The 15,510-nt window shown below is 38.7% G+C and overlaps 1 protein-coding gene across 1 annotated transcript in view; it reads right to left on the bottom strand.

Annotated features, from left to right (window-relative positions):
- RAD54B (RAD54 homolog B) overlaps nt 1–8,102 on the bottom strand; it is a 47,782-nt gene extending 39,680 nt beyond the window's left edge. Inside the window, exons 1-3 of the mRNA XM_042464456.1 lie at nt 7,977–8,102; nt 6,558–6,711; nt 3,611–3,761 (exon numbers count right to left, since the gene is read on the bottom strand). Of these exons, the coding sequence (XP_042320390.1) occupies nt 3,611–3,761; nt 6,558–6,695 (289 nt within the window). The 5' untranslated portion in view covers nt 6,696–6,711; nt 7,977–8,102. The remainder of the gene's footprint in view (nt 1–3,610; nt 3,762–6,557; nt 6,712–7,976) is intronic.
- Between the last annotated feature and the right edge of the window lie 7,408 nt (nt 8,103–15,510).

Below are 15,510 nucleotides of genomic sequence, written 5' to 3' on the forward strand. Positions count from 1 at the left end.
AGAGCCCTACTCTTTGGCCTCACCTACCATGTTGGTTTCTTCTGACTATAATTTATAAGATAGTAGTCTATCATAATCTGCCCTGTGTCTGTGAGACCAGATGTCCTTTTCAAAGCATGTCCTACATGTCATCCTTCTGTCAAGGAAGAATTTCAAAATGTCCTCCATTCTGAGCATGACTAAGAAGAATGAATTTACATTTACTATATATTAGTGTTTTAGCGTTTCAGTTGCAACATCCAACATTTTTCCTGAATGTCCTAATTTTGAGGTGCCTTGTCCTCCTTTGCAGATGTGGCATCTGGTTACCCTTTCCTCAACAAATAAATATCGAGAAAGCAGAAAGAGATGCAAAAGATGTGCAAAAAAGGAGCCCTTGTGTTTCACTTAAGGAGAAGGACAGATACAAGTAACAGCTGGATCTGGTATCAGCGTTTGGGCATTTCCTTAGCCTAATCAAGTCTGCCCTCTTGTCTTACTTTTCAAGACCTTGTCACCAAATACAGAATTTGTGGTTATAACATCAAGCCAACTTTTTCCTTTCTCCTTTCTCCTCTTCTCACATTGTTTAATGTGCACCTTGACAAAGAGTTCTACAATTTGTGTGAATGTGTGTGAACACATGCATGCATCTTCATGTTGCCTGTTGACTTATGGCAACTCCATGAATTTTGATAGGATGTTTTTAGGCAAGGAATATTCAGAGGCAGTTCTATCAGTTCCTTCCTCTGAAATATAGTCTACAGCACCTGGTATTAGTTGGCAGTCTCCCATCCAAGTTCTAACCAGGATTGACTTTGCTTAGCTTCCAAGATCTGATGGGATTTGGTGCTTTTAGGATATTTGATCACTAATAATTTTTACAAGTTTCATTTTCTTTGCATTTTGATTTAAAATAATACTGTACTTTAACATTGCTGCCTGCAGTTATTTTTCCAATTTGAACTTTGACAACTGCTGTTTAAAAATTAACCACTATTTTAGCAGTAATGATTGTATTCATATAAATGGAAGCCAATCCATGAACACAAATAAAAACAAATAAAGAATTTGGGGAGATGGAGTCGATCTGAACCAGGAAAAGGTTTACCATTATGTCCTTGTTGATCAAACGGTAACATAGGAGTTCAATGCTACCACTGTTAATGCGGCTCCATGGGCAACCAAACCAATAATGGCTAATTAATGGCTCAACATAATTCCTGTATGAAGATCTTGAGTGGAGAGCTACAGGGTTCTGTCCTAGGCCTCCTGCTTTTCAATAGCAAACCAGTAAAATAAACCATCACAGAACTCTAATCCTGCCTACGCCAATAAAAATTTATTTCAGTGGGAGTGCAGAGGGACACAAAACTTGGATGGAATAGTCAACACCATAAAAGACAGGAACAATATTCAAAAGCGACTCATACGTACTGGAATAGTGGGTCATATCTTACAAAATAATAATCAGTGGTCATAATATAATCTTATGCATCTTGCTACACAACAACTGAAAACACAAGTACAAGATGGGAAGATCTGGTTTGCAGTAGCTTTAGTGAGAAAAGACCTAAGTATCTTACCATAGCAATTCTCAATTTTTGGCACTCTAGATATTTTGGCCTTCAAGTTGTAGAAGCTCCAGCCATCATGGCCAATGGTCAGGAATTCTATAGGTTGAAATCCAAAATATATGGAGAGCCAAAAGTTGAGAACCCATTATCTTACCAAATCACAAGCTGAATATGAGCCAGCAGTACAATGTGGCAACAAACAAAAAATCTAATGCAAACAAATTAATGCAATTGTCAGAATCATCCAGGCACTGGCCATGTTAACTGGGGAATTTTGGAACATGTAGTCCAATAGCTTTTCCAGGCTCCACAAGTGTTGTGATTATGTTTTTCACACTCCATCCTTTGAAGTACTGTAATATTTTCAAAGTTCCTCATGATTATCACAGACAAAGGAAGACTCAAACAACAGAAGATGCAAACAAGAAAATAACAAAACTTACAAAACTAGCGATAATTGTAAAAGCAAATTGTGAATTTACCCAAAATTTACTTCATCTGAACAATATTTGTAAAAATAAATACGAATCCTACCACCACAAAATTTACTCTATTTATATTTGATATTTAGTCAAAATCTGTTTTGATTTCAATAATTGGTCAACTGTTTTGGCTTGAGCTAAGAGAATCTATGTATAACCAGGACCACTCAGGGATGCTGAAGGGAACTACATTTCAGATATTTCACAGTGATTGTTTAGAATGGAATGAATACATGAAATGCAGAAACACAGTGAGCTGTTACTGGCTGTAACTAATACACAGTTGCCCCTTCTTTTTTGCAGGCGATCCGTTCCGGATCCCCTCACGAAAACAAAGTTTCACTTATATTCGAGTCTCATTGGTTTGAATATAGGTGTGGGCATGAGGGCGCATGGCATGGGCATGCACCCCATTCATTCCCCCTCCCTTAGTCCCTTGCGCATAAGCAAGGGATGCATGTCTGAAGACCATGAGAACACAGGGAGGACTGTATTATGACTTCAAAGTCATAACTATGTTAGTCTGGAAAATCAGTATGCAAAGGGATCTTTCAGCAGTTTTGAGACTAATTGAAAGAGAGAACTTGGTAGCATGAGGTTTTGTAGACTTAAGTCTACTTCCTCATGCATGGGAAAGAAGGCTCAAGTCTACAAAAGCTCACACTTTTCTCTTTTTCTGTTAGTCTCAAAAGTGCTACAAGACCCCTTTGCAAACTAATATGCTATGTTTTAACATATAACTTAGAAAGCTTTGGGGGTAGCTTAGCCTGGGGCATTTTCTACATCTTCCATCACTATGTAAAAACATTGGGAAGTGGAGTTGACCAAGGAAACTGGACTAGATTAAATTACCGGTAGAGGCACCACCCCAGCTAATTATCCTGAAACCCAGTTCTTTCTTGTAACAATGAATTTTGTATTTTACTGACAACTTGAACACAGCTAACATGAAGTAACTGGTCAGTTCCTACAGCTTCTCTCTGGCTCACTCTCTGATTACTTGCTTGCTCTCAGAATGATCCTTAAAAGTTTGGTTTCTGGCATTTCCTCAGTACTAAATTACTTTTTGGCTTAATATTTCTGTTTGAGTTCTAGTAATATTTTATAGTTTACAGGACTCTACACCCTCCTTGACAAACAGAACAATATCACCCAAAAGCATCCTTCTCTATCTTTTTAATTGATTGTACATACCACAATAAACAGAATTCCACTGAATCTTGCCATTCCACAAGGTTTCTGCTGTCTCCACGGTATCAAAGTTCTCGTTCAGTTTCAAGCACTACAATACCATCACCGTAGATTGGAGCTTGCCTACAGATTTTCTGATCATTTTAAAATGGCTGTCATTTGGTTCATATATTCATGGCTAGGCTTTACTATTTCCTCAGTCTGAGCTTAAAAACATTTTTTTTTGGACTACAGCTCCCAGAATCCCTTAGCTACCATGACCATGCTCCAGAAATGATAATCCCCAAGGAAGCAACTTCTCCTCAGAAATAATTTTAAAAGCGACTTCGTTTTATATTAAACCAGTCCATTAGTACAACCACCTAACAAGTATTCTCTTACCTATTTTAGTTGTATATGCTGGTTTCATACCAGTTTCCAAATGCCGGTTCTCCTCTTTATCAATTTTAGAGGAAAGTTTTGCTTGAGACATCAAAGCCACTGCAGAGCAAATGTTGATGGGTGTTGATCCACTCTGTTTTTCTTGGTCCACCTACAATAAACCAAAATTGAAAATTATTGACATATTTTATGCACCAGTATCAGAATGTGTTTTTCACTCTGTTTAAATGTAAAAATGAGGCCATGACATTTATTTTTGAGAGAAAGGGAGCCTCATGTAGACTTCAGCAGTCCAGCCTTAACCAAGCTCTTGTCACAATTTCCAAGCCAGTAGATGTTCATTCATATAGCTTGGCCATATTAGTCTAAGTAAAACAGATATGCAAAACTTGAAGGTGTGGCTACCCTAGAAGTTCCTATTAGAGTACTTCTAGGATATGGGGAATACTAATCAGATTAACATCAAAGGTGAACAGTTGGATAGAGTTCCCACAACCTTCTCAAAGAACTTTTAAAAACCATGGAAATGATTCTGTTGGAAGCAGAAGCAGTGCAATCCTTTGATAATTATACTAATCACTATATGTATGTTCCAATTAATGCTAATCTGCTTTGGTGTTTGATCTTGTTGTTAACTGCCCTCACGTTGACCTTGATTCATGGCATCCCTATGGTTGAGACATCTCTAAGACCTTGTCTTCCACTGCACTACTCAGGTCCTGCAGACTCAGGCCTTGGCCTCCTAGATCAAGTCTAACCATCTGGTATGTGGTCTCCCTCTCTTTCTACTGCCCTCTACCTTTCCTAGTATCATTGTTTATTCCAATGATACATGCCTTCTCATGATGTGGCCAAATAGCCTCAATTTAGTCATCCTGGCTTCCAGGGAGAGTTTAGGCTTGATCTGTTCTAGAACACAACTGTTTGTCTTCTTGACTGTCCATGGTATTCTCAGCATTCTTCTCCAACACCACATCTCAAATAACTTGATTCTCCTTCTATCTGCTTTCTTCATTGTCCAACTGATACATGGATGCATGATGCTGGGTTATACAATGGCTTGTATACATGGATACATGATGTTGGGTTACATGGATGTATACATGTTGTATACATGGATACATGATGTTGGGTTATACATGATGTTGGGTTATGCAATGCCTTATTGTTGAACATTAATAAAACAAAAATAATGACCACGGAAGAAGAATTCATCCTAGATAACAAGAAAATTGAAATAGTCAAGGAGTTCAAATGAACTCTTTGACTATTTCAATTTTCTTGTTATCTAGGATGAATTCGTCTTCCGTGGTCATTATTTTTGTTTTATTAATTAATGTTCAACAATAAGCCTATCTTAGTACTTTCCTCCTTGACCGTCTTCAGTGATTGCTCTAGGTTGCTCTTGGTTTCTGCTAGTAATATTGTGTCATCTGCATATCTTAGGTTGTTAATTTTTCTTCCTACAATCTTCACTCCTCTTGCCTTTGAGTCTAAGCCTGCTCTGCATATCATATTTTCTGCATAAAGATTAAATAGAGTAGAGTCGCCCCTCTGTTCCTGCAGACTTGAGATCCACAGTCTTGAATATTCAGAGGAGTGACCCCTGTTAATTTCAATGGGGCATGTCCCCATGGTCGCCACCCTACGCACACTCATAGGCACGTGCCCCATTCAAGCCTATGGTGCTTGAATATCGGTGAGTCTCCATTTTTGTGGAGGAGTCCAGAACAGATCGCCCATGAAAATGGAGGGCCAACTGTAATCTGATGCAGCCTTGCCTTTTCCAGTTGGGAACAATTCTTTCTCTCTGTATTCACTTCTGAGGGCAGCCTCTTGTCCTGATTACAGGTTGTGCACCAAGACAATCAAATGTAGTGGTATCCCATTTCTTTGAGGACATTCCATAGCTTTTTGTGATCTATGCAGTCAAAGGCTGTTTGATCAACATGCAAAAGGGTGAGCAAGGATTAGCATCAGATTTCCTATAGATTGCTGACCCAATATATGTCCACAAATTGGAGAGGTACCTTCTGAAGTGAGGATCTGTCTCAGTTCATAGCCTGGCGTTCTGTTCAATTTATAAACCTAGAAAATTGAGGTTCTGAATCCCACAGTGGACATTACTATGTAGGAAAGCTTCCTACTTTCCCATCAACTCAACGGTGAACAACAGTAGCCTTCCCATGTTTTTGGCTTACCACTGCCACTAGCCCCAGGTAGAATAGCCAACAGTGAGGGATCACAGGACCTGCACTTCAAAAACCTCTGAAATGTGGGCCAGTTGGCGTTCCCTTCTGAAACTCATGGAAGAAGATTTGGACAACAACAGGAAGAGGGATTAAGAATGTCAACAAACTCATCCTCAAACCCTCACCTTGGGTGTTGATCAAACATCTAATTGCAAAAGACAGCTGGATTTGACCTGCACATCTGAATTCTGAAAGAACATAAGAACCAAGTATGAACCAGTTTCCAAACAAGTCTTTAGCAAATACTTTGCTCAGATGTAGGACATCTTTATGTGGAACTGTTTATCTAATAAAGCTGATGATACACAGTTATGTTTTCAGGACCTTTCCATGTACCGACTGAAGAAATACCTTTTACAACAGAACCACATATATCTGGACTGGATAGCTACAGGCGGGGACTCACATGATTAAATACACCTTCAAACAAACAATTCCCTGCACACAGAAAAAGAACAGGAGAAAGATGCAGTAGTACTTAGTGTTCCCTGGCATCCAGCATTAAGTGTGGAAGAAATCTGTACATGGAGAGGAAGCATTTCATTAGTTGAGATCAAGCTTGCAGCTCAGCTCAATAACAGAAATATTACCTCAAAATAAAATGAGAACTCAGGCCCACAATGTACTATAATTGGCATTTGTTGTTCAAAACCAGTAGCATTAAGTAATAATATATACTTGTCCTTTACAGTTACCTCTGCTGTTTGAGCTTCTGGGTCCAAGTTTTCAGATTCATTCTTCAATGAGACAATATTGTTTCTTGCTGGTGACGTAAACCTCGGCTTTTTGGCTGAATTCCCAAGCACTTGACTTGGAGCTGCCGACCGCCTCATGCTCACTTCTAATGGCCTGAAAAACAGTAATAAGGAAAGTTGAAAGACAGGGTGAGCAACTAATGCAGAGCCCAATTTCTACTCCTCTGTGTTCATTGTAGTGGGGCAAATTGCCTCATCTTTGGCCAAAAACCACAATCCAAAGGTACTTCAGACAATGACTTCTAGGTTGGTCAAGGTGTTTCCCATGGCTTGAAGGAGGAGGGTGGAGTTGCAGGTGTTTTAAACAAATGCACCAAAGGCATCCAGAATTGGTGGTTGAAAAAAATGGGTTAGGATTAGGATTGGAGTGGTGCAAAAAGCATGAATATGACCCCATATTTTGCCCACTCCACTGTAAGAGAATCCTGGAACTGCAAAGAACTCTACTTCGATGTTGCTGCCCCTGCTAGGTTTGCAGAGTTGGTAGATCCCTCAAGGGCCGTCCAGTCCAACCCCATTCTGCCATGCAGGAACTCACAATCAAAGCATTCATAACAGATGGCCATCCAGCCTCAGTTTAAAACCCTCCAAAGAGTAGACTCCACTATTCTCTGAGGGAATGTGTTCCACTGTCAAACAGCTCTTACTCTCAGGAAGTTCCTCTTAATGTTGAGCTGGAAACGCTTTTACTGCAGTTTGAATCCATTGCTCCAGGTCCTATTCTGCGGAGCAGCAGAAAACAAGTTTGCTCCATCTTAAGTATGACATCCCTTCAAATCTTTAAACAGGGCTATCATGGCCCCTCTGAACCTTCTTTTCTCCAGGCTAAACATACCCAGCTCCTTAAAAGTCTCTCCTCATAAGTCATGGTTTCCGGGCCCTTCACCATTTTGGTTGCCCTCCTTTGGACATGATGATGATGATGATGATGATGACAACACACTTATTCACCACCTTTTCCTCAGTACCCTCATTCAAGGCAACTTAAAAAATATTACAACCAATATACCAGTTATAATATAGTAGTCCCTCCCCATTTGCTGGAGTTAGGGATGAAGGACCCCCATGAATGAGGAAAACCACAAATAAAAGAACACTGTTCTTTTTACCTGAGAGAACACCTCTCTAGGAACATCCAGGTCCTCCAATGCAACTCTATGGTCAACATCTGCCAGAAGCTGATCATAGACTCATGCTGGAGGACCTACAGATGTCTAGAGAACCAGATTATTTCTGCAGTGCAGAGCCAGCCACAACCTTAAAATTAGACCCAATTGTGTGTGAGAGCCCTTTAAACCCTCATGTGCTCTGCTCTATGCCTCCCCATAGCGCTCCTGTCCCTTTGGAGTCTGCACTTACAGTCTGTTTAATCCTCCCGCCACACAGACAGAGCCTCTCCTCCATTCATTCACTGGCACAAATGCGCATGCGCGCCTGTCCTCAACGCGCAGCTCATAGCTCAACGCTCCTTCCCTCTAACCCCCCATCCCACTGCGCATGCGTACAAGTCTAGACATCGACGCCAGCGCATTAAAAGGCACTACTGCGCATGCTCCAGTAATTGTTATGCCACGCTCAACATGGCGGATTTCACCGTCTAGTACATTGTCGCAAAATTCGGGAAAGTGAATAAAATTTACGACGCTTCTTGGAGAACCAAGCGGAACAGATCGTTAAAGCAATAAGGGAGAAGGGAGATGAGTGGAAGTGAACCATAGAGATAAAACATCAGAGGTCCAAAACACACTGGAGAAATTATCGAGTTTGAGACCACTTTAACTGCTCTGGCTCAAGGCTAGGGAATTCTGGGAAGTGTGGGTTTTGTGAAACAATAACTGTAATATATATATATATATATATATATATATATATATTAGGTATCATATAGAGTGGATGCCAAGGGTCCATTGTATAATCAGATAGATAGATATATCATACACCACACTCAACATATCTATATATATCTTATACTCTATATATATATTTTGTGTGCGTGTGTGTATGATTATACAGTGGTTCCAGAATCTCTGCGTGGATACCAAATCCGTGGATGCCAGGTCCATTAAATACCATGGAGGTAAATGGTTTCCTACATAACATGGAAAAATCAAAGTTTGCTTTTTCTATTATACTATATATATATATATATATAGAGAGAGAGAGAGAGAGAGAGAGAATATTTTAAGCCTTGGATTGCTGAATCCGTGGATAAAGAATCCGTGGATCAAGAGGCTGTGTGGCTATCTATCTCAAAGGAAACGCCAGTTGCATAGCCTGAGTCGCTTATTTACTAAGTCTGTGCTACAGAGGCGGTATGCGTGGAGGTACGTCCAGAAAGGGCGTGGCTATGTCTAGTCCTGGCCGCTTCTGCGGAGGAGCTCATCAGTCACTCTGCGGCGGAGTGGCGGACGGGGCGCAATCGAGAAGCGCTTCTGCGGAAGCGGGTAAGGTGGAAATGACGTTTTGTGGGGCTTCCAGTCGAGAGAGTAGATAGACTTATATGAGGAGGAATGTGGAAGGCTGTGTTACTTGTATCAGTGGTCCCCAAACTGTGCCTTAAAGAGTTTTTGGATTCTCTCCCAGAAGGCTCAGCCTGTTGGCCAATAGTCTGGGATTTGGGACTGAAGTCCAAACCTCTTAAGGACATTTGGGGGACCACTGTCTTGTGTTGTTGTTATTACATTATTATTAAAAGGCTATTTTTTGTTATTGTTATTGTTATATTGTGTTCAAAATATTATATAATAATTTAATTATAAGCTATACTTATTACAACAAAACAATTGTATAATACGTGATCTTAATATTTAATGTGTTTCATTAATTATTTGTAAATATAATTTTATGTATTCCTTAGACGTATAGATTTATATTTCCTTTTGATGCTTTTGAGATATTATATTAATATATAATATTAATTATAATATTATATTATAGTATTGTGATTTATCTTATTATATGTGTGTTATTTAATGAAATTATTGTCAAGTTATATAAATAATAATAAAACACATTCTAAAATATTAAATCACAATAGTTTAATGTTATAGTTTAATTTGCTTATAATTAAATTAGTATATACTATTTAAATAACACCTAATTTTATAATATAAAATAATTTATATTATTGTGATTTTTAATATGTATTATAATGTGTGTTATTAATTATTAATTATAAACTTTTACATTATTATTTAATTTAATAACATTTATATAAATATAAATATAATATTAAAATATTGTTAAATATTGTGTTTTATTTTTCTAGTATTTATAATTTAATATTTTTAATTATGTATAAGTTATTATTGCTTTATTCTTATATTATTATAATTAGCATGTAAATTAATATTTAAAAATAATAATAGTAACAAGCTTTTAATGGAGAAGAGTGCTGAGGATACAAGTTGAACATGAGCCAAGAGTGTGATGCGGCAGCTAAAAAAGCCAATGCAATTCTGGGCTGCATCAATAACTATTAATTCCTTGATTAATTTTAAGGCCGAATTGAAGACACTCTTATTTAGGGGGGCATTCCAAATTACTGGTTGTTAATCCACTGCTTACTTTGTTTTTATTGTATAATGTTGTTGATTGTACGCTGCTTGGCAGGTTTTTATTCTCCCCCCCCCTTTTTTTTTTTATTTGACCCTTGCTATGTAAAGTGCTGTGCAAACTTTACAGCTTTCTATAAATAAATGTTAATATTAATAATAATAATAATAATAATAGGTTCTATGATGGTAACTATAGCTGTAATTATTATTAAATATGTAATTATAACTGTTACAATCATAATGATCATCATTATTATAAAAATGTTTATTATGATTATAATTATATAACAATAATTGTTATAATTACAGTTAGAATCGTAGAGTTGGAAGAGAGCGTTTTTCTCGAGCGCCCTGCATTTTGCAATGCCCTGCCCTCCTTTCAGGTTAGGACATCTGGATGAACCTTCTTGTGCAGCTCCAAATCTAGCTGAATTGTTTTTTTTAATGAAACGGGCAGATTGTAAGGAATGAGGGTGGGACATAAATAGTGTTGGATAAATAGTGAAGATACTTCAGGCTCACAAAACAACTGTGCCATGGCTCCTTTTATATTTGCTTCAGATCCTTCTTATTCTGTGAGACGTTTGACACAACCAGCTAGTTCTCACAAACTATTGAAACCTGGACTGTAACAAAACTTCGTGCAACTGAAGCAACTGTGTAGTGTTTCCCTGTTTACATCTCTTTCCGCTTGCTCTGTTTCTCCAGAGAAACTGCTGACTTTCAGTTTATAAGCATCTTATATTCTCTAATGCAGGGGTTCCCAACCCTTTTGACTTGCAGAGCCCTTTTTAAGAATCAGTTTCTGTGGTGGAGCCCCTAAGAGGCCTACCCTCTGTCTTACAAGTTAATGGTGTTTAGCAGCATATATAATAATATATTTTTATTCTTTAATTTCATTCAGTTTTTATTTCTTTCATTTCCTGGAGCGGCCACAGAGCACCTGCGAAGTACATGCGGAGGCCTAAGGACTCCATGGAGTACAGATTGGGAGCCCCTGATCTGATGCTTCACATACAGATAATGATTGTTTGTTATTGTTGTTATGTGCCTTCAAGTCATTTCCGACTTAAGTTGACTATCATGGGGTTTTCCTGGCAAGTTTCTTCAGAGCAGATTTGCCATTGCCATCCTCTAAAGCTGAGAGAGTGTGACTTGCCCAAGATCACCCAATGGTTTTTTATGGCTAAGTTGGAATTTGAGCCCTGGTCTCCAGAGTCATAGTCCAACACTCAAACCACTACACTGGCCCTCTACAAGTGGTGCAAGAGATGTGGAAAGGGAAGTCTATCTGACACAGACACTATTTTTCCAGTTATATTTTACTCTTTGAGAATCAGCATCCCCTGATAGGTTGGCTTTGTTGTTGTTGTTGTGTGCCTCCCAGTCATTTCTGAGTTATGGCAACCCTAAGGCTTATCATGGGGTTTTCATGGCAAGATTTGTTCAGAGGAGGTTTGCCATCGCCTTCCCCTGAGGCTGAGAGAGTGTGACTTGCCCAAGGTCACCCAGTGGGTTATATGGCAGAGATGGGAATCAAACCCTGGTCTGCAGTACTCCAACACTCAAACCACTACATCTCAGTTGGCTTTAGGGTCATCATAAGTTAGAAACGACTAGAAGGCACACAACAAAAACAACCATTTTAATGTTTTAGCAACTCTTTAAGACAAACTCCCTATTCCTTTGTGAATTCAGGACAGTTTTTCAAGTAATTTATGGGGTGTGGGGGAGAGCAGTTTTCAGGCCTTTTGAAAGGGAAACATGCTTTCTGATCCACTTGCACTTCATTGTTGATGAAATCTCCAATTAAAACGTAGTGAAACCATAAACCTGTCAACTTAAAATAGTTTCAAAGGTTAGGAACTCAAAATCAGACTCACTTGAAGCCTCAGTTAACTTTGCCACAGTCCAAACAAATCCACAGGAAGAGGTTTATAAAATTCCACTTTTGTTATACAAATGCTTTGGGATGTGACCTTTATTGGAGGTTTTTAATAGCTTCAAGGGAAAATCATTATTTTGGGGCTGCAGGTGTTAAAAATATGCTCTCTGCTTTCAAAATGTCATTAGGAAAGGGACATAATTACATGAATGTGCATAGTATTGATTTATTCTATTAAGCTCCACTGCACATTTCCAACTGATTTGTTTATTAAAAGTATCCATTACTGGATGTTCACAGAGGGGAAGATTGATGTGCTGAATGGGTGGCATTTTTCAGATGCGGTTGTGTCTGACAAACCAAAGGCAAACTTACAGAGAGTCAGCATGGTTTAAGGGTTAGACTATGACTCTGGAGACTATGGTTAAAATCCCTGCTGGCCTTGGAAAGCCACTGGGTAACCTTGGGCAACTCACACTCTCTCAGCCTCAGAGGAAGGCAATGGCAATCTCCCTCAGAAAAAATCTTGCCAAGAAAGCCCCATGGCAAGTCAGAAACAACTTGAAGGCTCACAACAACAAAAAATTTATCTGTGCACCGCCTTGGGCCCCTTTCTGGGAGAAATCTAGTTTGACACCACTTTAACTGCCATGGCGCAATGTTATGGATTTGGGGAATTGCAGTTTTGTGAGACATTTAGCCTTCTCTGGTTAGAGAGCTCTGCTTTCACAACAAACCACAGTTCCCAGAATTCCATACGATGGAACCATGGAAGGTGAAGTGGTGTCAACCTGGATTATTTCTTCACTGCGGATGCTGCCCCAGTTCCAGAAGGTGATCTGTTAGTGAACACCAGGATGACTGGATTCAGACACAGGGCCTGATGTTCCCCATAGTCAGGAATGGATTTTTATGTGGGAGGAATATGACCATCGTTCCTTCCTGGCACCCAAACCAAATCTCTGGGTGCAGAATTCTTTAGTACTTGTTTCTGAACCTACATGTCTAGCATAAAAAGAAATAGAATCCCAAACTTTGAAATAAACCTATCTCTGTCCTAAACCATGCATATTTTGAGTTACTCTGTAAATAATGTGTTCTCCAAATCCCCTCCATCTGCAAAGGAGGAGTCATCTTACAAACTTGGGAGTTAGAATTTTTGGATCTGGAGGAGAAGACTACTTACTTTGGTTGTATCTTTCCATTGCAACTATAGTGAGTAGTATTTTTGTCCCTTTCTTTAATTTTTGCAGAAAGTGGTGTTTTGTTGGTAATACCAAGTGTCAATAATAGTTAGATTAGTCAACAATTAGTCATATAGAGTGAAACAAAGGAAAGGACTTTGGCCTGTTACAGACTGCCAAAATAAAGCTGCTTCGGGTCTCTTTGGAGATATGCTATTTAAATGATACATACGTCCTAAGAGTCCAGAAGCCGAACCAATGCCATGCTCCAGTCCTAAGGACTGGAGTGCAGCTTTGGTGCAGCTTCCAGACTCTTAGGACGCATGCATCATTGAAACACCATACCTCCAAAGTGACTCGAAGAAGCTTTATTTTGGCTGTCTGTATAGGGCCTTTGTTTCTACCAGTTCTCCATGGAGTCAATCTGACATAACACACTCATTTCCATTTTAAAAAATAGAAAAGGAAAACAAGATCAGGAATCGTAATAATATAATACTGTACTGTGTATGGTCTTTCATTAAAAAAATCTTTCTCTTCTAGTTTCTAAAAATGATTTTGAGTCAGTATGTGAACTCTTTGCTTTAAACAATTTATTCATCATCCAAAAAAACCAAAAACACATTTTTTGTTGTTTGATGGGGAGGCTTCAGAAAAAGTCATTTTTTTCTGACTGTTTTTGGTCCTCTCCCTTCCCTTCAGTCCCCCCAGTACTAACATCCCTTGCTGAATATAGGAACCAGTCAGGAAACACTGGACTTGATCCTTTCTTCTGGGTGTGGGAACAGAAGCATATAAAAGAGAGTCAGTTAATTAAAAACACTTCCATTTTTACAAAGCTATTATAACAACACAGAATGGTTTATGTGGAGCATAGCAGGCTGTGCATATGTTCCAGCAGCATGTCCTTTGATCAACTCTTAAGGCTTCTTTATCTGCTTAATGAAGAGAGGGAAAATATTATACATTTATGACTAATATCTGTATGGAGAAACTGGAGACTAGAATTAAAAGATATTAACACTTTTTTCTGGAAATGCAATACAAAGAAGCCTGAAATTTATGCCCATCTGCAACCCCCCCCCCCCCCATAGTTCAGTTCCCTGGTTGAGAGCCAGTGTTGCGTCTGCACTGTAGAGTTAATGCAGTTTGACACCACGTTAACTGCCATGGCTCACTGCTAGGGAATCCTGGGATTTGTGGTTTGTTGGGATACCAGAGCTCTCTGACACAGAAGATTAAATATCGTACAAATTAAAAATCCCAGAATTCCATAGGATGAAGCTTGGATGTTAAAGTGGTGTCAAACTGCATTATTTCTGCAGATGCAGCCATACAAAACGTATAGATTTGGCTTTGTCTATACAGTATTTTATGGTTATTCACACTTGGGAAAAGGTCTTAATTTTATCAGGCACTGAAAGACACCAGCATGGCTTCTTGGTGATTTCTTAGAACTAAGTTCTTGGCCAGAGAAATAACAGCTTTTAGGTGTCTCTTTATTCTTGCCCACCTTTCAAAAAAAATCCCCAATGTTGATACTGTACTTAGAATTTTGTTTTGCAGGGTATCTCCCCTTCTTCTCCTTTCTGCATTTTTAAAATAATAACAACAACAACAATAATAATAATTCTTTATTTATTTATATTCCGCCTTTTCCCAAAGGATGTTAAGGTGGTTTGCTTTGTTGTTGCTGCTGCAGTATCCTGCTTTTCCTAAGTGACCTTCCCCCTCTTCTTATACAGTCTATTCTTCAACAGTTACATGAAATAGGTCAGACTGAGAGATGGTAATAGTCTCAGGAACACATATGAATTTCACAACTTGAGTAAGGACTTGAATGTGGATTTCTCTAGTATACGTACAATACTCTTGTTGACAACTCATTTTTCCTTCAAGGCTTCCACGAAAGTTTTGATGCAATGTGACATGCTGGGCAAAGTATATTTATGTGTATCCTACCCCATAATGGTACCTTGTTTGATGCCAAAAATGTGGCTCAGACAGTCTTTTCTGTTCAAGCAATCCAAACTCTCACAAAAAGCAAATAACATTTCAAGTGACCCTCTTCTTCTTCTTCTACTTCATAACTCACTTGATTTAGCTGCTTCAGTGTGTATCTTCAGCAGCTATTATCAGCATTATGGACTTTTCATGGCCATCTTGGAGAGAAAGGAAAAATATTATCCACCAAGCTTCTATATAATCCATTAGCCCCAACTCTTTACAGAAGAGGGACAATCAGGTCTGGAATACACTTCAAAAAT

Source organism: Sceloporus undulatus, chromosome 4, assembly GCF_019175285.1.
Source record: "Sceloporus undulatus isolate JIND9_A2432 ecotype Alabama chromosome 4, SceUnd_v1.1, whole genome shotgun sequence".
Taxonomy (NCBI): Eukaryota; Metazoa; Chordata; class Lepidosauria; order Squamata; family Phrynosomatidae; genus Sceloporus; species Sceloporus undulatus.